This window comes from Megalopta genalis, chromosome 1, assembly GCF_051020955.1.
Source record: "Megalopta genalis isolate 19385.01 chromosome 1, iyMegGena1_principal, whole genome shotgun sequence".
Taxonomy (NCBI): domain Eukaryota; kingdom Metazoa; phylum Arthropoda; class Insecta; order Hymenoptera; family Halictidae; genus Megalopta; species Megalopta genalis.
Window position 1 is genome coordinate 27888354 of NC_135013.1, and position 23392 is coordinate 27911745.

General features: G+C 44.0%; 2 protein-coding genes across 3 annotated transcripts in view; one reads left to right on the top strand and one right to left on the bottom strand.

Annotated features, from left to right (window-relative positions):
• The window catches only part of LOC117220960 (phosphatase and actin regulator 2), a 494597-nt gene that overhangs the window by 464901 nt on the left and 6304 nt on the right, over nucleotides 1–23392 (bottom strand). The window contains exons 1-2 of one of the 2 annotated variants that reach the window (XM_033471521.2): nucleotides 20883–21439; nucleotides 17402–17863 (exon numbers count right to left, since the gene is read on the bottom strand). The exons of the other annotated variant lie outside the window; for it this stretch is intronic. Of the exons in view, the coding sequence (XP_033327412.2) occupies nucleotides 17402–17450 (49 nt within the window). The 5' untranslated portion in view covers nucleotides 17451–17863; nucleotides 20883–21439. Of the gene's footprint in view, nucleotides 1–17401; nucleotides 17864–20882; nucleotides 21440–23392 lie in introns of those variants that run through there. 2 annotated transcript variants of the gene reach the window in all.
• On the top strand, nucleotides 6299–9174 carry LOC143260155 (uncharacterized). Its single transcript, XM_076524871.1, has 3 exons — nucleotides 6299–6452; nucleotides 7372–7531; nucleotides 8196–9174. The coding sequence occupies exons 1-3, from the start codon at nucleotides 6368–6370 to the stop codon at nucleotides 8212–8214; spliced, it is 264 nt and encodes an 87-aa protein (XP_076380986.1). The 5' UTR covers nucleotides 6299–6367; the 3' UTR covers nucleotides 8215–9174.

Here is a 23392-nt window from a genome sequence, read left to right on the forward strand (position 1 = left end):
CTGCTTCAAATGAAAACTCTTTTACAGCTCAAGAATCTCACCAATCATGAAGTATTAAAAAGAAAATCGAATTAAAAGAACAGTTTTACGCACGTGTCCTTTTTTACAAGAACCAGTTACCAACGTCTAAACAGTTTCAGAATCCGTAGAGATCATTGAAGAGTTCAGGTGGGACATGGTTCGGGAAAGGTTGCGAGACACTGTATTAGATCATCGCGCAAGTCGGTAGACTGGCAGATGAGAGAACGTCATTGAAAGCGATGGTCAATGCATCGGTGATTGAAAGTAAGTGCATTATTATTTGACACTCACGGTTAGCGTCAAAGAGCGGCATGATCTACGGGATGATCTAATAGCTCCTGTTGAATGGAGCGATGTATATTATCAACTGGCCGAGACTGCAATCGATTGCAATTGATAACACCAAGTGGAACCATCTGGAAGTTTTTGTAGCTGCGACGCTATAGATCAGAGTTGATATAGGGATTAGGAGGACTGGGGCATGCGCAGGAATTAGCGGAAAGCTTTCAAATAGGCACACTCGAGCAGCAAACGCTCAGTCTCCGCCGAGCTCTTGCCTCGGAAGAACATTGATTCGAGGCTTTGGTCTGAGGGCAAAATGAGGATGCCTAGACTGTCGAGATGTCTTGCGAAATGATAGAGAATATAAGGAGCTTCCTTAGCTCTTACAACCTCCGAGAAGATTTACGCGAACGTGAACCATGATTCGAACCTCCGCGAACACTTTCAGAACCCTGAACCCTCTCAGAACTTTGAAGTTAGGTCTCGAAAGACCTAAATATTTTAGCACACGGACAATATCTCTGATATCGCTAACTTTTTAATTTACGATTATTCAGTTCGTAAAGGTTTATGAGTTGTTCATTTATGAGTCGTTTATTCAACGTTATGCGTTACTTGAGGCAAATGTTACAACAACACGCGTTCGAAAACAGAACACGCGTCTTATCGTTGCTTTTACAAACTAACACAAGACAGCTGCTTTTAGCGGGCTCCGTAAATCCATGCTTCCCGATTCGTTCATGTTTCCTGAAATTATCCGGACAGCTTACAAAGCGACGCGCTTCAAAGCTAGCCTCCAATCGCGCATTATCTTAATAGACTCCGCGGTTACTAGTTCGAAATTAACGTCACTGTCATTAACAGTGCCGAATTAGGTGTCATTTATACCCAGGCGCGCGCGGTTCATTATCATCTCCGCTCGTCGAACCGATAACCAAGCCCGACACTTGGCGTGCCTTCCTGATAACGAGAACCGGCAATTAGTTTTGCAAATTACCCGCGCGCTTCGCGAACGCCGCCGTTAACGAATCCTAGCACCGGCGCGATCGCTAACGTCGCCGACAAGGAATTTGCAATTACGATGACGAATAAAAATGCGGGCGTAATTTTGAACACCCGGAGACAATTAGTTATCGGTGAACGGAGGATCATTATGCAAAATGGTCTGCGTCGATGGCAAGACGCGGGAGTCAAGCGGAAACTTATTTCTCTCTGAAACGATTTTCGTAGCTTGTAATTAACGTATCAATATTTTCAGTTTCTCTGAACTTTTTCGCCTATGCATTTCTCCCATGAACGCATAAAGTCCGCGATCTATTTATCGGTAAATACCGCTTTGTTCGTCGGACAAATTACCGAATGCGAGTGCCGGCAAAGTATTCGGAAACCAGTGAGAACGATCATTTTAGCGTTCTCATTAGTCTTCCGCTCTCCGGCGTCCAAGTTTCCAGCATATTTGCCTAAAGACTTTAGTTCATCGTTTTCAGCTAAGCGGCGGCCATGTTAATATCTCGACAGGGAAGTAAACTTGCCCGTCTCGACTAAACGCGCAGCCGAGCCTCATGCTAATAACACCATGGGAACTTGCCGAGATAGGTACTCGTCCCATAAAGTCCCGCCACGGTTGTTGTTGTTGTTGTTGTTAAGTCGCACATCCGATTAGAATTGCAGTAGGGCTCTTAGAGCCCCGCGGGTCCCCGTGCTTTAAACTATCGAGACGTAGCAGCGCAGGAAGAACAAGCGGATCGGTTCAAACTTCCATATCCGATTGGCGAGATGCTGCTGCTATTACTTCGGACAACAGCTGCGACGCTGTATTCTGAATCAATAGTCCACAAGTCGCCGCAATCATTTGCACAATTCCACTTCGGCTCAATCATCGCGATCCTCGACGAACGAACCCAGTCGCCAGTAACTACACCGCGGCTATATCTCTGCAGGAAATTTCTTCATTTGGCTGGGAAAGAGGTGAAACTAACAGATCTATTGTACTTTCGTTATCCCCTTTGTATATACTGCGATTTCTGTCGTTCGAAAACACGCTCGTATTCATGGTACACGTCTACGTTAATTCTAGTAAATTAGTGTCTGATATTTAATCCAATTTTCAGTCGTTTCATTAACGCGTTAAGCGCCGAATATATCGGCTCGAAAATTTTACACAATATCGAAGTCGTTTAATTAAATGAAACCGAAACTAGAAAGTGAAAATTTTCCATAGGAAATATTGGTTCAGCTGTTTTGTATTCTACTAATCCTAGTAACATTCAATTTGTTCGATATATTGCAATATATTATTTCATTATATTCGTTATATTATTATGTTATATTTTTATTCATTATATTATTATATTATATTTTTATCTACTATATTATGATATATTTTTATTCATTATATATTATATTATTATTAATCCATTATATTACATTATATTACGATAAAAATGAATTTCAAAGACCTAGTTAAAAATTAGTGTCACCCACGCGTGACTCACGCGGCACTGAACGTATTAAGATCCATGGAAAGTCGAATCTGTCTAAAAAGAGCACCCTAAGAAATATGTTGGAAAAATTGCTAAACATATACAGTTATATTACAGTAATGTCTCCCTAACTGCCGCTCAGATCGTGCACAAAAATGGACAATTTGAGATAAGGAGATACGATTATTCGAGCCTCGCAGCTCGTTTTCATAGTTGTTGACAATTCGTGTCTATAAAAATGAACCTTGAATGAATCGAATAATCGTATCTCCTCTTCCTAAATTGTCCATTTTTGTGGACAATCTGAGCGTCAATTACAGAGACATTATTCTATTCTCAGAAAACAGTTCGAAATTTAATCAATGAATACTAATCGACGATTACGCTTTCCGAATAGTTCGAGCTACAAGATTCCACGCAAAACAGATCGTTGTTCCGTTCGACGGGTAAAAAGCGTTAATAACTGTTTACCGGAAGAATTATTCCGGAATACAGAACACGTCACCGGGATTTATCGGGATCCCAAAATTGTTCGCACGTTCCATAAATAACGCGATTCGGCGTGTACACAATCGTCTCTGCCGCTTTATTTCCGAGCGCGGTATCACCGCTCGCTGGTAACACGAAAAAGCATCGGGGATCGAAAGTGCACGAGCGAAATCAAGTCGCCATCGGCCCGATAACGCTATCAATCAGGTAGTTTGACAATCTCCGGCGAAAAAAGCGAGCGTCACCGTGAAACAAGCGGGCCAGGATGACTCCTGACGGCGGTTCGGTGTAGACGGTTCGTTAAAATCGATTACCATTATCAGGTTAGCCGCAGCCAGCGTTCCGGGGCTGGCCACGGGCCCGCTCGAGCCCGCTCGGACCCGCTCGGTCCGCCGATTTCCCTCGGAAATCGATGGCGAGCGGTTTTCGCGGCGATTGTCCGAGCGTGTCCCGGTCGGCGCGGAGCGGAGCGGAAAACGCAACGTCACGTGCCGGGAGCGTCGTGAATGGACAAACGTTCATTGAATAGTTAAGATCTGCCGGCGCGCTTCCGCTGGAAAGAGCGGGCCGCGTTTTGTGTGTAGGCTTTGTTGTTTCGTCAGGTTTTCTCCGCTGGACGCCGACGTTCCAGAAACAAACGCCCGCGTCCAGCGTATTAACGCCTCGTGGCGAGGCGGGCCCCGGCCGATGACTCACGCGCGCCGGAACATCGATCTGTGTCGCGCGAATGCAACGTTCATTGTGCAAATAATTCTGAAATTTTTTTATATTTTTAGACGTGAGCATCCGAACTGACGCCTCGCGTCCGCGTATCGCGCAACGCAAATATTCCGTCGGCATTCTGACGAATGCAACATTTAGAATTCGCGCGGATCGATAGCGTATCATGCTTCCGCAATTTTCATTGCCGTTCCCCGATGTTTGCGATATGCCAGGAGTGAATGGCTGCGAGAACGTTCGGAATATTAACTATTTTTTTTCTTTTTATTGTTCCGGCGGTCTGTTGATTGGATATGGTTGCCGGTGAATCGGAAGTTTCTTGTGTTGAAAAACAGCTTGTAATGACTGTCTTATCTGTGCCATTAAGGAGTATTAATGGCCCCTGGCACTATGATATCGTGTTCGACTCGATATAATGATTTGGAACATGATCCACTAACGAAACGATACAAAATTCTCGTCTCCGTTCATCAATATTTGAATATTGAAGTAAATGTTAGTGTACAATAAATATAAATTATCGGTCTCACGTTGGAATTTATTATAGGTGATAAACAAATGTTAATTAACGTAGCTGTGAAAGAAATCGTAGTACAAGATATGTGTCGCTTTGAAAGAATTACAAGACCGAATTTATTTCAAGGCATCTTGCTATTTTTGTTACAATTTGTGCGTTAATTAAGAAATTACCCCATCATTTGCTGTAGAAAATTTTTTTATAATTTCAACGATTTTAGAACACGATATTCCTGTTATTTAAACTGCAGATTTTTATGCAAAATAGAAATTATTTGCACCAATCGCAAGATACAGGAGCTACATAGACATTTATTTCGTTTAAGAATTCGTTTTAAGTAATTTTAATCAGTATTTTTAAATTTTTCAAATGCTTTTACTGTTTTGTATTTGACATAATCATTTTTGTAATGAACGCATAAGATTTGTCGTTTACTCAATGCTAGTTTCGTGAACATGATTTTAACCCTTTGCACTCGAAGCCATTTTAACTGTAAATCGAAAATAAATTTTTCTGACCTATGCTGTCTCTATTTTACATGACAGAGCGCATTTTATGCGTGTGAAATTGAGTCTTGTGACTTATACCACAGTTATACTGTTAATAATTTTTCAAATATAAATTTTGTCGATGTAAGAATTATTTTGGAATGTGATATAAACATCTTTTTAGCGGTGCCTAGGAGTCACCACTCGAACGCAAAGGGTTAATTCCGTCAAGAATTCGTCGTTTCAGATGCACAGAAAAGAAAAATGGTCGAGCCATCTCGCGTCGGCATTTCTAATTCTTCCTCCGGAACGATTTTGGCCGCGGTCTGTCCTCCGGTGAAGCGGCGAGATTGAATAAAAAAATTTGAATATTCATAACTCGCATCGGGAATTGGGTTTATCAGCAAAGGCGTCTTGCCCGTCTCGGTTCAGCAAAACGTAAACAACTCGATTTGCGAGTCTAATGGAGTTCCAGCTGTAACTGCCGCTAATAAACGGCAAACAGACGGCGGCCTCCGTGAAAATATCGATAATATTAAACAAACCGAGAAAACTGTTTGACCGAGTATATATTTGTTCTGTAGATTAAACACCGCCGCGGCGTGTAAACAATACGCGGTGACATAGATGCGTAACGGGCCCCGTGTGAAATAATATTTAAAGCGTGCTAAACAAACCGAACCGTCCGCCATAACGTGCAATTTATGGTAATGATAACTGTCGCCCGCGTCGCTGACATACACACCTGCGCCTTTAATTGGGAAAATGAACAGTACGCATAATCGCTCACACGACAATATTGGTATAATTACTAGCATCGCGAATTGTAGCTGTCCCAACTCCTATTAGAATGAGGGATGAATATTTTCCACCGAAACATCGGCATAATCGTCGCTAAAACTCATTTTCGACCGCGACAATATTCCCCCTCGTCGTTTCAGCGATATAATCGATCCGAACGTTCAGTCCATACAATTAAAAAGCCACGATTCGAACTGAACAAAATCGCTAAATGTGGATCGACTTATGCAACTACCAAAATAGATGATGCAACAATGTAGTTCAGTCGCACATTTTCCATTCGTCGCCGCGACAAAAGCGTGGAACTGTTTCGTGCGGCTGGGTTGACCGTGGTCGAGGTTTTTCCATTCGAACGCGAAAAAAGCGTGTAGTTGACAGCTTCCCGGTGATTGTCTTGTTCATTAGCGGTGCTCGTCATGCCCCTGTTTTTAAACGCGAGATAAGAGAGACATTGTTGACGCGTCGCGTCCAAGGCATCGACGAGTCATAATGGACAACGCGATCCGGACTATAAAAGAGCGAGGGCGAGTTCGCGTTCAATCAGACGAAAAGTAGAAGCTGCGGACATGAGCAAACATTTTATCGTAGTTGCCACTCTTTCACTGGCGATCATTTTCGTCAGTGCCAAGCCACTTCCGCAATGGGATATCAGTGAGTGATAGTTCCAAATTATTGAAAATATTGAGTTTGTTGGATAATAAATACGTTTTTGAGTTTTGATATGATTTTCGAATAAAATATATAATTAAATAACGTAGGAAATAATTACTCTATTCAAATACAATTTGGCGTAACATTGCATTTACACAGATTTCATGAAACAAAAATTTGTTGATTTCAAGGTACTGTAATTATCAGTTTTTATCAGAGTTCTGCGTAATTACCATTGAGTTACCCAAGGAAATATAATTACAAAATAATTCAATTACATTGTAATTTGTAATTCAAATCGCCATTTAATTAAAATACAAAATAATTCAATTACATCGTAATTCGTGATTCAAATCATCATTTAATTAAAATACAAAATAAATCAATTACATTGTAATTCGTGATTCGAATCGCCATTTAATTAAAGTACAAAATAATTCAATCATATTGTAATTCGTAATTCAGATCTCCATCCAATTAAATTACAAAGTAATTCAATTATATTGTAATTCGTAATTCAGATCTCCATCCAATTAAATTACAAAGTAATTCAATTACATTGTATTACAATTACACTGGCGATTAAAATAATTAGTAATTGAATTAGCCGAAATGTTTGAATTATGTAATTGAATTACGGTACAATTGATTTAGCGCAACTCTGCTTCTGAAGAAGTGGATTCGAAACAAGAAATATTAGAACTGCACAGAATTTACAGAATTATGTGAGATCTACGTAAAAGTAAAACTACACAGAATTGTGGCCGCAGCCATAATCGCGTCGATCTAGAATACTCACGACGCTTTCCCGGAAAGGAATTCGAACAATTTGGAAATTTCTCCGACAGCTCGATATCACTGAGATCCCTGCTGATAGATCGATGGAATTTTTCGATTTTTTTCACTTTGATGCACACAGGTGACTCAGAGCCCGTGGCACCGGCGGATACTTTCCACAATGGTTACGCATTCTGGCTCGGCAGGCCTTATTACGAAATGGACGACGACGCCGGCGATAATGGCAGCTTTGATTCCTCGGTGAAGAAAGGAACACCCACCATGTCCTACGCCAGCATTGGGTAAGGGAATAATAAATAATAATAATCGGCGCATATACACGTTGGCGACCGCTCGGAGCGGAACGGAAACTTTCAGAACGACCTGTTCTCTCAGGACATTAACGTTGCGGGATTTGTAGAATACGGAGGTAATAATAATTATAACAGTGGAACGGTAGAACTTTCGGAACTGCCGTTGCCCGGACATTTTCTTAGCCGAACTTTCGTTGGCCGGATGTCGCGCGCTGTGTTAGGAAGTTTTGTTAGTAGAGCTGCTTACCTTGAATTCCGCCTTTCGGTTCGCGAAACATATACAAATTTTGCATGAACAGTTTAGTTATCGACATAATACATCATCAGATACTCCGTTAGTCGACTATCAATCTCTGCCGCGGGAATATTGCGTCGCATCGTTGGCTCTATTCGTAACATTAAACGTCATCGATAACAATGATTAATAATATTTCTATCCAGTCACTTAGGCGGCTAAATAATTTTTATTCAACAGCATTTGTCTCGCTATCAATCAAATCTCGTTGCAATCGTTTAAATCGACGTGATTTTGTAACACGGTCGTTTATCACTTTTTTCCCCATAAATCGCCGGCAATAGCCGGCCATAAAGGAGCAGCGACGTTCTATCGAAAATAATGGTCGTCACTGTAATTTTTGATTTTCTGTCGCAGAGGCGGATGGGGTCGCTGACCAGCCACACGTCACCGAACATCATCCTACGGACATCGAAATATGCCCCACCTCGCGTCATCGAATCGTTTGCACCGAATCCATTGCAAATCAATTCCTCGCCGACAGATCCGCGGACCTTTGTACTTTCGTATGTCACCATCAAATTCATCGAATCGATATTTAATCGCTTAATGGATAACTGCGCCCACACAACGGCGCACGACACGCGCCGTCGCTGTTTCGAAAACGCGAGTGTTTCACAGCTCGCGGAACATCGGTTCCGCGAATTTACGCGAACGTTGTCTCGGGGATCCGCTAAAACATTAGTCACACGCGGCCTCTGCTAACCGTGACGAAGATTGCCGATCGTCGAACGATCCAAACGGATTTTCGGGACAGTGACAGCGCGTATAATAAGAACCTGCGGTCACCTAAACGACAGTGCGCTCCGTCACGTCGGGGACGAACCATCGAGAAATGAAAAATTCGATCCTCCTCGCTTCGCTGATATTGTGCACCGAGGCAGCGGTGCTCGAGGACACTGCATCTGGCAAGTCGACATTTATTTTGCAAATAGATCGAAGACAATTCGGTGAAATTAACGCTGACCTTAAACCGTTCAAAAACAGTACTTTCTCTGAACCTATCAGGCGATCTGCTAATAAGAGATATTTTTTAGAAAGCTATCGTCAAACTTACAAACGTGTACACGAAAATAGATCACTGTTTCCGGGATCAGAAGATGTCGAACAAATTACGGTCGATTCACGTTTTGTTAAGCTTGTCGACAGATAATTATTTCCCAGCCTCGAGTTATGAATACATGTAACCGTGAATTTATTATACTAATAATTTCGATTTAGTAACACACACATTGTGGTCAAATATGTGTAACGTAAACCATTATCCGCAGTTTATGTTTTGCGCAAACATCAATTCTCGCACAAATCAGCGTAAAATAAATATATATATATACAATGCATCGATTGTTCTCTCGGCTCCCAAACGAAGTACAGAACCCGTCAAACCTCGCCTCGAACTTCGTCAAGCATTTAACTGCATTAAACGCGCGCGTATAACATAAGCGGATAGAATCCGCAGAGTAATCGCAGCAAACTGCACGGTAATTGAAGCAAAATCGAATATCGAGCCCTCGGTGATGGATCGAAGGGTTAGACCCTTCCCGAAGGATATTAAGAAAAAGGGAGGGAACGAGTCTCGCGGTCGAAGAGGCCGAATTTACCGGGAAATTCGTCTTGATCGTTCCAGACCGACTTAAACCCTACTACGACCCTGTGATGCATCGTTTCTACGGGCCGTGGAACATCCTGCGTAAAAGAAACGGCGATTACGTCGACTACGACGATTATGGCGGCCGTATTCCGGACTTTTTACCGAGCTCGCCGGATCTTCCGCGCGATGGCCCGCCCGTGTTCCAGAAGAATCTGAACGAAGCATCGGCGAATTATGGCGAACGTTTCGCGACGTTGAACTCGGACGATAAATGGAGGCTGGTGGGACTTGCAGATTTTCGCGCAGGCACCCGCGGCGACGGAATTGCGGCCAAGGGTGCCGATAATTAGGCGAAACACGAACAATTGATTTCTTGCACTTCTTTCGGATGAAAATTGAGCCACTTAGAAAACTAAAAGGAAACTGTAGAAGACTCGATGTCTCTCACTATTCCATTGATCCCATGAAATCCTATTAAAATATAAAATTGTGACTGCAAATAGTGAATTTTTAGATGAATTAAACTGAAAAGCAAAAACGGGTGAAATATTTCCTCGCGATCTTTCGCGCACGATTTTTATAGTTCAAAGCACACTTTAGTCTCCTACTGGAACACCAGAGAAGAAGTTATTATTCCGAGGAAACGTTTTTGTTTTACCGCGTTTTCGGAGCAAATGGCCCACCGTGCGGCGATTGTAACGTTGATCGGGCCGGATCGGCCGGCGTTGGAGCGTCGAACCCGTGTTCGGAGCCGCATAAACAGTCGGCTGCCGGTTTAATGAAACCGAGTGGCCTGTTTAATCGGCCGCGTAGTAATTCCCCGAGGAGGAGAAATCTTAACGAGCCTTTTGTCTCGCGGTGGTTGGCGAAGGAAAACCCGGCCGGTTCTCGAGGCGCTTGTAACGCGAGGCGCCGGGGTGAACTCGGGCCTCGGTGGTCCCGCAAGCTCGTTGGCTCGGTAACGCACGCTGAAACGAGGCTTCTCGTGAATATTTAACAGGCAACTAAGAGGATGGGCTCCTTCCTTGATGCCGAGCAGTCTCTTCCCTCTCTCTTCTCTCTCTTTCTTTCTCTCTCTCTTCTCTCTCTTTCTCTCTCTTTCTTTCTCTCTCTCTTCTCTCTCTTTCTTTCTCTCTCTCTTCTCTCTCTTTCTTTCTCTCTCTTTCTTTCTCTCTCTTTCTCTCTCTCTCTCTTCTCTCTCTTTCTTTCTCTCTCTCTCTTTTTCTCTCTCTCTCTCTCTCTCTTTTTCTCTCGTGCTCCCGAACGCAGAAACGAACGACTGGGCCCCGCTTTTCCCTTTTAAAGCCTCGCTGCGAAATTATAACTCCGCCGGCCTCGGCGACCAGTTTTTCACCCCGCCGCGCCGCGCCGCGCCGTGGCGTCACACTTTTCACTGTGTTCCGCACTCTCATTCTCGTTTCGACGGAAATAACGGAGATGTGGACCAGACGTGTACCGGGTGTCCCCGGTGACCGACACGCCGACTCCGGGATTTTATGAACTGATTCACGTCGCGACTTCTCGAATGACAGCGACGCGGTCTCGGCCTTCTTGCTGCTAGTTTTACGACGATGAACTCGCAGGCTACGGACGACCACGCTCCTCGGCACGTTTTACGTTCGGTTTTACTCGGCAACACAAGAATGATTACATCGAATGGATCTTACGGTTGTACAGCGCGCTGGAATTTTCAGAAAGTAGTAAATCGTGAACCTCGATAGCGTTTCAACGTCCTCGTTTCATTTTTGATTGATCGAAGGCATTCCTTGAGGAGAAATTTTCTGCAATCTAATCAGTTATTAGTGGACTGCAGATTTTGTACGCTGATGACGCGAATGAGTATCTGTGATGCGAAACAGTAGAAAGGATATGTTTTAATAACCTCGGTGCACTACTTTCTACTTGCTGGAATTGTTGCAGAAAGAACGCAACTTCTAAGTTATGTATTTTTTGCAACGGAAAATTGTTATTTTGCATAGAAATCTGCAGCTTCATTATTAGGAATAATTATGTACGGAAGCGTTTGTATATCATCTCCTTCGTTAAGTACGATATCCTTTCGAACTCGTTTTTCGCCAATCCATTAACGACGTCCACTCATTACTTAGTCATTTTTTTAAGTAAGAGCTTTACCGTCGGTATGAAACATTCACAACAAGAGCGAGTAAGTGAAATATAAATCAATGAAAAGAGTAAAAAAGTTTATCGAAGAAATTTTTAAGACATTTTAAGAAACAAATTTTGATTTGGTCGCAACACTCGGCATAAAGACGAACCGTCTAATTACAGTAAATTTGTCCTGACATTCTTTCAACTTATAAACAAAAACGGACAATTTGGGAAGAAGAGATACGATTATTCGAGCCTTGCACCTCGTTGTTATAATTGTTAACGATCGACAACTGTAAAAATGAGCCACGAGGCTAAATCGTATCTCCTCTTCCCAAATTGTCCATTTTCGTTTGCGAGCTGAAGGAAAATTAGGGAGAATTTACCGTACGCCGTCACGACATATTTATAAATGAAAGCTTTTTACATTGACAGAATCCAGGACAGGCGTGCCGCTATCGCTTTCGATGAGCAGATCCTGAATATTCGTCGCTGATCAAATATTGCTATCACCAATATTATCCTTCCATCTCGAGGAATGAAAATTATGCGGAGCTACGACGATTTCCAAGGGAGAATAGGGTGGATTCGTGAGAAAAGTGGGTTCATCTGTATTCAACGAACATCTCCGGATCTACATTCTCGTCGTCGTTGATCTCTTCCTCCATTTTTCACCGAGCGCCGCATGGGAAATCAATGCTGTAGACTCTTTGGCCCTCCTAATTAATCGATTCGCGATTCTACGCGGAGCTTTCTACGATTTCAAGCGAGAGCGATGCTGTCGCGGGTCGCCGATCCTCTTCTCTCGTCGATATACGCGAAACTTCGATGTTCCGAGGAATTGCAAATGACAATGAGAACGTAAACTGCTTTTGTTTCCGGTGTGATCGATCGCGGCGCGTTGGCGGCGGCGGCTCGTAAGCCAGTCCGAACGCGACCATTGCAACTTTTCTCACGCTCTCCTCGATAAATCAACCTATTCGAACAGATTTTTCTTCGTCGGTGACAGCAGCCAGTAGCGGCACGTCGAATGCCTTGCAAGAATATTTCTTGCTGTTATTCCGCGCGCGATAGAATCCGCGACGGCTCTGACAGCAATTTAAATTTCGAACCAGACACTTTGTTGCCAGACGTGCTGTCAGCCGACTCGACTATGCACGCTTTTGCGTCAAATATTTTCGGATTTCTTGCGATCTTTATACGGTTACGTTGAACGTTATTAACCCTTTGCACTCGAATGGCGACTCTGAGACGCCACTAAATATTGGTATACTATTTTTCAAAATCATTCTAAGAGCATCAGACTCGTTTATATTTAAAAAAAAAGCTATTAAAATTGCACTGTACTTGCCAATAGACTCAATTTCGTATGCATAAATTGTAATAAATTATATAAAATAGAAATACTGTAGATCAGAGATCATGTTTTAGATTTCGAATTCAAATAGCTTCGACTGCAGAGGGTTAACACGTCGAATGCCGACATACGGGCACTAATTTTCAACTAATTCTCAAAATTCGTTGTCATTGCGATACATTCGAATAAACTGAATTTTACTAGGATGTTTAGAACGGAGAATTTGAATGATTAATTTAAACTTTCAATCATTTTCGGTATTACAGTAATTACAGCTTCGTTGATCAAGTTACTTAAATTTTCTTCGAATTTCTGGAATTGATTTTCGGCATTTCGCGCGTTAAATTGCGACAAATAAATAAATGCGTAATTCGACGTTACACGTGTTACCGAAACACGTGATCACACATTTCCGTGGGATTGATAAACCGGATTGCGAAACGTCTTCACGAAAGACCACATTTTACGGAGCGCGCGGCAGAAGAATAGAATCGCGGCGGAAGCGATTCAATAAGAATAAGAAGGTATCGAACATGAAAAAGTTCCTTCCCGATGCAATCCCGTTTTCAAACTGCTCGACTCTAGAGGGGGACAATGCTGGATAATAGGCGACCTATTTAACATCGGCCGCCAAGTGGGAAACCCAAAGAGTTCCATGAAATGGGAGTAACTCGGTTACCGCGATTGAAATTGGACGATCGCTACTTTAATACCTCTGCACCTTGAACATTCTAAGAGCATTCGATTTATTCGAACGTGTCGCGTCGAAGATGAACTTCTAAATCTGGCCAAAGAATTAGTGTCAGTTAGGTGTAGTCGATCCCGACAGTCCCGATGCGTTAACAGGTCGAAATCGAACAATTCTGTCACGACGCGATTCTGCACGCTCTGCAAGGTGCCTGAAGCTGACAGTCGTTTATCCGAGAAGCGAGGAAGTTGGATGCAACGAAATTGCACTCGAGTGTGGTTATTACTTATTCAATTGCTACTTCTCGCTCTTGTTTCCACCGGACAATGGCCCATTGGTAAACTAATTCAAGAGATCGCTCAAGGGAAACATCCGCGAGGAGTCCGACGGGAGTGGAGGATAATAATAATAATAATAATAATAATAATAATAATAATAATTAACAAGCGGGAAAAACCATTTGTTCAACACACAGAATCGGAAACACGGTCGCTACACAACCACCATAATTACAACATCCTATTAAATGTAATTTAATAACCAGGAGCGCGATTGCTACACGGCTCTCCTAATTACAACATTCAAATTAAATGCAATGTAATAATCGGAAACCTGTTTCACGCTGTTAATCACCTCGTACTAATTTAGCACGAAGAAAACCACGTCTACTAACAGATATTCGATTGTGAAAAGACATTTCCCGAGTCAGAATTTTTAATTTCACTTTTAATTTATTATAATAAATTATAATCAACTTTTAATTTTCCCAAACTGGGCAAAGCATTCTGCAAACATGGCGCTCGAACGCTGAACTAATTAAATAATTGTCGGGGAATCTTTTACGCCGATAATAATCGCGACATCTGGCGCGAAATTAGGCTACGTGTATGTATATATGGAATTTGGCATGTGCACGTGGTATGTCCACCTCCAAAATTCGATCGTACGCGACGTGTTCGCGAGAGTCAGCCCCGTAAGATATACGTTGTGCTAGATAATAATTAAATAATTAATAAAATAAATAACAATTAATCAAATAATTAGATATATGCCGACAAATCCTAGAGTGGATCCACTCCAACTGTGCACACTCGTTTACCAGAAAACCAACAATGATTGCAATGAATTCACGAGGGATTTACGAGTTAACCGTAGGCCGACTAAGCTGGGTTTATTTTAACTCGAATTGTTTACGTGACTCGAAAGCTTATCGACGACCGCGTCCGCAATAAAATCGCTAATAAAATTAGCGTATCCGTTGTTATCTTTTCCCTCGTTCGCTATGATATAATATCTGTTTTTTTAGAGAAAAGTTAACTTAACTATTGAAGGTAACTTAAGTTAGCTTAAGACAACATGGTCAATCGAAATATTATAAATCTCGCGAAAAATTGATTTTCTGATGCATAAATAAAGAAACGTTATTTTAGGTATTATGTGACCCGGCTTCGGCTTTCATCCGATCATTAAACGTCTTCGCCATCCAACGATTAAATAAATGATCCTCGGGGTCATCATCCGGCCTCTCCAACGAAACCATCAACGTTAGGAATCAGCAAAACGGCGAATCGGAAGGGACTTTCTTTGCGCGCCGTCCGTCACGGTTTTTCTTCCCGCGAATGGTAAAAGCTCGACGGAAGTGAACCGATCCTGATTGATAAGAACGCGTCGCCAGTCTTGCGACCCGATCGATAAAGAATCGGCCACTCGATTAGCCGCGGGGCTTTTTATTCCCGCGGAGCGCGAAAAAGTTGATTACGCAGCTAACATCCTCGGCTTGTTCCCCCCGCCGCAACGGCCGGCAAGATGGCAGAGGATGCAGGAAGCGATTGCCGCAATCGCATCGTTGCGTACGCTTCGCGGTGACGTAAAAATACTGGTTGCCTGGATCTCTACCGAGCGTGACACACGCATTTTTTGGAGCGGAGCAAATTCGGCGGTCTCTCGTCTTGCCGCGCGATGAGTCCTCCGCTGTTTTCTCGGCCTCTCTCTCTCTCTCTCTCTCTCTCTCTCTCTCTCTCTTTCTCGCTCTTTTTTCTCTCTCTCTTCCTGTTATCTCTCGACGATTTTTTTCCCGGGTACTTTTTCTCCGGCCGCTTTTCAATTAATTCCGAAGCTCGCGAGAATTCGGCTCGCGCCGCCGAGGCGGATCGCGTAGCTCGGCCCGGATTTCCATCATTAGCGTGTCGGGTCAGCCAGTCATACCGATCCTAATGAGTTTATCTGTATTAATGCCGGGCGTGTTTGCGGGTCATCGGCTGGCCTAATTTCGATTCGATTCGATCGGAACGTTCCGCGAATTATTGAACCGAAAAGATGAGAGAACCGTGAATCACGATCAGCCTGAACAATCTGTTCGGTAATTGGATTTAATGGCCATCGGGCTTCGATTTATGCGCGGCGCCCCATGATCACCGACCCCGTCGGCGAACAGGTGACCCTGATTAGAAAGAACGACCCGAAAAATCGGGTTTTCGGCGCCGACGGCCAAAAGCCAATTATCGCTTGTTCTGGAGGCAGGTGAAATTGCGTGGACACGTTGACGCGGTCGCTCGCAATTACGACGGGATGCCGCAATTTTTTCACGCCCGGAGCATCAAATTAATTCGAGGTTTTAAGGAAATTATGCGAGAGAAAAGAACTCGCTGATATTTTGAGCCTGTCCATTGGTTTACGTGCTTCGGTCTGGCAACGTTTCACACGTATACAGTAGCATTTCATACTACTATTCATATAGTAGCTATACATATTCATTCATATAATTTCTTGTTATTCATATAATTTTTTTATAATTCATATTCATTCATATAATAGCATACTACTATTCATATAGTAGCATTTCAAGTTTCGACGATGATTTGTGAGATCATTTTTGCTCTGTAACTATTATTACAGCTGAAGTAAATTGAAACAATGATGTACAAATCAACACTGAAACAGTTAGTAAATAGTTGCAACATTTTCAATTAGGAGCACGAAGACCGCGGCGAGTACGAAAAATAAAATGTAAAACCTGCATCTGCGAAGGCTCATAAACGTTGGACAAGATGTCCGCTGTTGTACGTCGAGATCTAAAAATTGTTACAAAAGAAGGCTCGTACGTAGACTACGGATTTTATGCACCTAGGACAAAATTGGACAGGGAGAAATTAAAGTGGCAGCAATATTCGCCATGGGATTCATTTAACCACAAAATTACATGCGGCCCGAGATGAACATTTTTGCGAGAGATGTCAAGTATCAGGACGTAAACAATAATTTAACTTTATATATGTTTATTACAATGTACTAGTCAAAATAAAAATATTTGTTTCTATGAACATTGATTTTTTTGCGGCCCACCTAAAGTTAAGCATTGTTTATTTGGCCCAAGTTAGCTTTTGAGTTTGACACCCCTGATCTAAATTCCATTTTTCTTTGAGCCAGTTCAAGTCACTGGCTATTTGTATCAGAAGCAATAAGAGGAACAACGACGATTTCGAAGAAAGGAATTCCAAAAGTGTGCAGGAAGAAATTGTTGCATAGAAAAAGATTTGCAAGCACGGTGCATCGTACCGATTGCTTTCTTTCTTTTCACTTTAATCTTGTGCACGCCGCTGCGCGTTTAGAGCTATTGTCGGTCGATCGGCGCAGCGCCTTCTATTTTCCACGGGTTTCTCCTCGTTCTTCTATTTTCCCGGCGCGCTCTCTTCTTTTTTCGCTCTGCATCTAATTTTCCGCTACACGTAGAACCTTCCCCCTTAAAAATAGACGGCGAACGCGCTTGGGGGACGGTAACGCACCCCACGGATCCCGATAACTCGGCCGGCGGAACTCACCCTGAGAATAAATCGGGAACTCGCCGTCGCTGTGGCTGTGCGTCAGCATCCCCGTCGAATAGAACTGCCACAGGGCCCTCTTCCGGTTCTCCTCGGACGTGCCGGCGAGGACCTCGTCTTCGTCGGCGAGGCCCAGCAAGCTCACCACCTCGGACAGCGACAGGTTGGCTCCGGTTTGTCGCCGCTTCTGTCCAACGACGACGACGACGACGACGACAACGGCAACCAGTTAGCTACTTCGCGGACCGCTCGGCTTCGTTCACTATACCATGGATTTTCAGAACAAACGAGCACGCCCGAGTGCCGGGACTAATCACACCGATCAATTCACAGATTCACTGGCAACATTTCTCGCCCGTACACTGGCTCCTTCCTGCCGGGGACATTCGCGGGCCTCTGTCAGACGTCCTGGAGGAACATCCTTGCCTCAACGCGCGAGGCTCGAACGTCGAGACATCGATCCTGCTTCGACACCGTTTCGTTACTCTTTTGGAGGCGATTTGGAGGCGATCGACCCTGCTGTGCACTTTCGTTGGCTCTCCGTTCGTCAAGTATCGTTCATCTTTGGAAACCGAGGACTGGACGTCGAGCGCAATTTTTATGCAAATTTTGTAATAGCGAAGACAAGAAAGCGCGAATAAACTGAGAAAGAAGAAGAACGAAGCTCGAGAACACAGCAGGGTCGGTTGACTCTCTAGATCAAAGGATTTACTCAATGTCTCTGTTTGTGGCAACTAATTTAACTTGGCGGTTCCGTGGTCAAGTCCAAGAGAACGACGACTTTGAACAACGAAATTATTCGTTGACATTCCCAACTGTGTATCGAAATGTAATCCCGTCTTTTCTCGGTAGTCCGAAGGCTACGAAGACGATCTCTGATCCGAGGAACATATTTGCACGTCCGGGAAAGTGATCGAGTGACCAAAATGACCGCGAGCCGTCGAAGATACGCGTCCGAAGGTTCGAAAGAAGACGTCGAGGTTGCAAATGGAGGCAAATCGATGGGACGAAATGATTTCACGGAACTGTCGCCGGTCTAAGGATGTGTCACGGCTGATTTGCGGCGAAACGATGCAGACCGTTATCTTCTAAGGCCAGACACCAATTAAGCTTGTCTCGATTCACTTTCCGAGCGTTTCTCCGGGGGAGGACATACGAGTCGCAAGTTCGATAATCCTGCGCGATTCCGCGCTCCTCTTATTGTTAGCGGTACGCGTACAAAGCGGCCTCGTAAAACATCGCTATCGGGACACCGCGATCCGTGTAACTCGATAATCAGTAGTTTATGGAAACTGTTTTAACGAACCGCCTGCGAGGAACCGCGCTGAAATTGCGCGCGCCCGGCGATTTGGTTTTCGCGGCGACGCGATTAATTATATAATTTACCAAAAACGAGATTAGCGGACGCGCGATCGATCGCCGGAGATTTAAGAATCTCGAATGTATTACGCGCGACTAGATTCGACGTTATCCGATACTTTTGACGGTTCGCGTTCGAAATTAATTGCCACGCGTCGATGCGCATTCCGTTGCGCGAGTCTCGTTGCATGATTTATTCGGATAAAGAAGCACGTTGAATTTCCAGCGTAAGCATGTCGATAATGCCAGCAACTGTCCGCTGTTAATTTGAATCGTATTCGCTATATAGCTCCACCAACGGATAAATTTTCGGCCGTAAAAATACTTGGCACTGTTCCCGGGCGAACATAATTCTTCCTAAATACGTAACCATTGCAAGGACACATCGCGAGTAAATTACATTACCGCCGCACCGAAATCACTACCCTGCCCGCTGGTGCGTCCAATGTAATGCAACACTGCGGACGTTGATGCGGATATAGATTTCCATGGGCTAACCCATGGAAACTGTGACGAATCGACCGAAGCTATTTTACTTGGCCGCCGTCGGTGCTCGAACGAAGTCTCGTTGAACTTCGCTCCGAAAGGCGGAACCGTTCGTTACGTGACTGCAATGAATGCACAGAGATCCGCACTCCGGGCTTATCGCAATCTTAAAACTCGTTCCGTTCGATCGACGCTCGTCGAGATAGGTGGAAACCACTGTTTCGCTAAAAGTTACCGATCGAAGTGTCCCGGCGAGATCGCAGCCCCGATTCATCGATCGCGGTCGAGTCGATTCCAATCCTTCCGCGAGGTTACAAGAACATCAGATTGCGGCCACTGCCGATCCAGAAGCGAGCCTGGTCGACGAGAAGCGAAAGAAACGTATCGCGCGAATGAAAATGAGAGGACGCCGCAACGAGACTCGAATCGATTGTTAGACTAACGTCGCCCGTTACCTAAGCGCTCCCCTCCGACCTCTTCGAAACTTACATGTAACGCGGACCCTGTTTTCTGCGGTCATCGCTGATTTTATTCAAATTTTGATTCTTGCACGCCGTATTTTGCACCGTAAACTTTTAGAAAGTGCTAAAATTCTTTCTGGAAATAAAGCACGTTTTATCGCGAAAAACATGGCAAAATTTGTATATACTACGACGACAGATGAAAAAGATTTTATCCGATTATTCTTCCGACTTCTTTTTTAAACAGGACAATTTTTGTCGGACAGCTCTGTTTCATTTTCGAACATTCCGACGTTTTCACCGTGAATCTGCGTTCACACAGTTTAATTTCTGTAATTTAGATAAATGAAAATCGGTTTGATATCTCCACCATGGGATCGATTAACGGGCCATATTTAAACACACCGAACCGAACAGCCATTTATCAATTATGCCGAACGCGGCATCCCCACCGTCGAGGGTTAATCTCGCATCCTGAACGTAAGCGATGGCCACTAAAAGGAAATACACGTCGAATACCTTCGCGAGTTCTATTATTGCATCTAAGTTTCATGAAAATCGTCGAGGATAACACCCCCGCGAGCAAACTTCCGAGTTATCGAAGGGAGGCTGGCTCTTTGTCGGGGGAAAACGCAGTTCAATCTCTCGTTGGCCTCTTCCTTCCCTCCAGCGATCGATCAACCCGCGAGGTCCGACGTATTAATAGCCACGGGTATAAATTTACACACTCGCAGAAAAAGAGGCGAGCGTCGCGCGACGCGGGGACGCGGTTCCTCGATTTTTCCACCGCGGATTTTTCCGATGGCTCGTCGCGACGGAGGATAATCCGTGCCCCTCTCGGCGGCGGGGATTTCACTTAGCACTCTGTTTCCTTGGCGAATCAATCATTTAAGAACTAACCGACGAGCATTCGTTACGAAATTTCGCGGAGATCTTCCGAAATGAACCTTGGAAGCGTCGCGAGAGGAGAACGTATAAAACGGATTCACTTTTGCTTCGAGAGAGCCGTCGACGATAGATTCTGTTCCACGAACGATTAATCTCTCAGACTTGTCACTCGGACAATTGACCCGCCTTTATCGGGCGAACCGTGATCGTTCGAAACGAGAATTCCGGCACTGGCACCCCCGCGAACCAGCGGCTGGTGCAAAGGGTGCCCCGGCGATTACACTTACTTTAAAATCAACCGGAGAAATTCGTAGGAACTTAAAATACTCGCGGATGGTGATCGGAGGATCTGGGTTCTCGTAGTCGCACGGGGGAAAATTTTGTTCGGAGATCCTCCGCGGAATCCTTCGAAACGTCCAAGAACGTCCGCGGCGATCGATGGCTCGACGTTCGCCAAACGTGAAAGTAACCGAAGAACTGGGGGCTGCGGAGGATTCGGACGCGCACGGGGCCACGCACTGACGGATGTTCACCCTCCGTCGAGCACTGGAGGCACCTCGGTGTAACTGGCTCTCTCACTTCCGGCCCAGGGATGCGCTCGATCGCTCCTCTGGATCCCGCGAAAACCGCGGCACACAACCGAGATCCCACGCACGTCCGCCGCGGTCCGGTTGCGAACACGCGAGGAGAACACGGTGTTTCCGTCGCGGCCACTCGCGACTACTCGCCACGGTGCGTGTTTCGGGTGCGTGGCACAGGCGCGTCCGCGTAACGGCCACGCGAACCTTGCGTAGACGGAGGACCAGCGGATGGATCTCGGGGAAGAAACGTGCGTCCTACGTGCGACGGAGCGGGAAGGACTTTCGTCCAGGACGGGTTCGATGCGCGCACTGGGGATGAGAGAGAACCAGGGAGCAACCCGGAGGATGGAGAACGCCGGCGAGCGAGAGAGAAGGGCGGGAAGGGTGTCGGAGCGAGGCGGACGCGGCGCGGAGAAACAGAGAAAGAGGAAGGCCAAACGGCGCAAGCTTAAGCCCGCTACCGGGCTTCGAAATACGCATACGACATAGTACCGCACACCAGCTAGCCGTGAACGAGTCCCGATTCCGGAATACGAATGTCCCAGTGGCACGTCGCCGGTCCCGTCATACCAGGCATTCTCGTCCACGGAAAAACCAACTATGATTTCGCGGGAACAGCGACAGGAATCGGCTTCATTTCCCCTCGACTACGGTCCGTTTCTTTTGTCTAGGCTAGATGAGCGGTTTATGGAAACTGTTTCAACCGAACGCCCGCGAGAAACCACGCTGAAATTGCGCGCGCCCGGCGATTTGGTTTTCGCGGCGCGGCGCGATTAATTGTAATTTACCGAAACGAGATTAATGGACGAGCGATCGATCGCTGGAGATTTAAGAATTTCGTAATGTATTACGCGCGACTAGATTCGACGTTATTCGATATTTTTGACGCTTCGCGTTCGAAATTGATTGCCATGCGTCGATGCGCATGCTGCGCGAGTTTTTTTTTGCGAGATTTATTCGGATAAAGGAACGGGGAAATTTTGTCACAGAATTTGTAAAGATTTGAGATTGTAATTTGAACGTTCTGGGACGTCGTTTCATTTATTAGAACTCGATATCTCACTTTCAAGTATACTGAATTAATTGTTCATTTCTTTGTTGATGAAATTCGTTTTCATTGCGACTCAGTGTGACAGCGGTGAGTTAAGACTGAGTTTCTGGTATGATTTTTTAGAGGTTTAATAAAGATTTTAAGACGCATTTTAAATTTAATTTCTGTATTAATTTCTTTTATTTAAATTTTTGTTAAATATCTTCTACCTGTAATCGTAACTTTATCAGACGTTTTTGCAGGCAATTCTAACTTTATCAGAGTGAATAGAATTCTAATATCATGTCAGCATCGTAGGCAACTTCGACACAAGTTTAATCACGCTTTGACAAAATTTCTTGTCTTTTGACACATTTTCATTATCTACGACTTCGTGTTAATATTGCAGCTCCGAGAAACCATTAGTGAGTTCCCTAATAACTGTATTATAACCGAAGCTTGGTACTACCCCCCGAAATAATTGTATCAAACGAAGCTGTTACATTAGTCAAGATAATTTTCTGGTTCGTGGGCTAATTGAATTATTATCGCAAAAAATTCATAGTTCATTCAGAAATTCTCAGTTATTTATTTTCAATTTTTAAAAAGTAACTGCTTTTTCAGGTAAAATTTCGGTGCTTAGAATTTATTAGCTCAATATTTTCGAATCTGTGAAAACTGTCTGAGAAATACAGATGCAAAGCAATTTTTGCATTGTTTAAGACACAAAAATAGTTATCAAACGTATTTTTTAAATGTCCACTGAATTTCTAAGATTGAGATGCTAGTTTGCTCCTTAAAAATTTCCTGTATATTTTTCTTTTCTCATTTATTCTTCGTACATCATTGCCGCATCTAATAAAAGTAAAGCTGTTAGCAAACAGGTTTAAAAGAAAATTGAAGGAGACCCTTGCCAAGTATCTTTTGCACGCTATCGTGACACATAAATCTTCTAAAGAAGTGATGCGTTTATAGACGATACTGCATCGATTTTACCAGATATGGGTTGATTCTTCAGTTTCAATCTCTAGAATACATAAAACATGTGATTCATAACCTTGACTTTAGAATACTTAAAACATTGAATAACAATTAAATACATCCTACAATATACGAGTCCAACTGCTACCGAAATACTACAACAAATCAATGAAAAACTATTTCAAACAATTTCAAAGTATTACAA

Coding starts and splice junctions, on each gene's coding strand:
- LOC143260155 (XM_076524871.1), top strand. CDS start 6,368: ATGAGCAAACATTTTATCGTAGTTGCCACTCTTTCACTGGCGATCATT. Junction 6,453..7,371: donor ACTTCCGCAATGGGATATCA/GTGAGTGATAGT, acceptor TGATGCACACAG/GTGACTCAGAGCCCGTGGCA.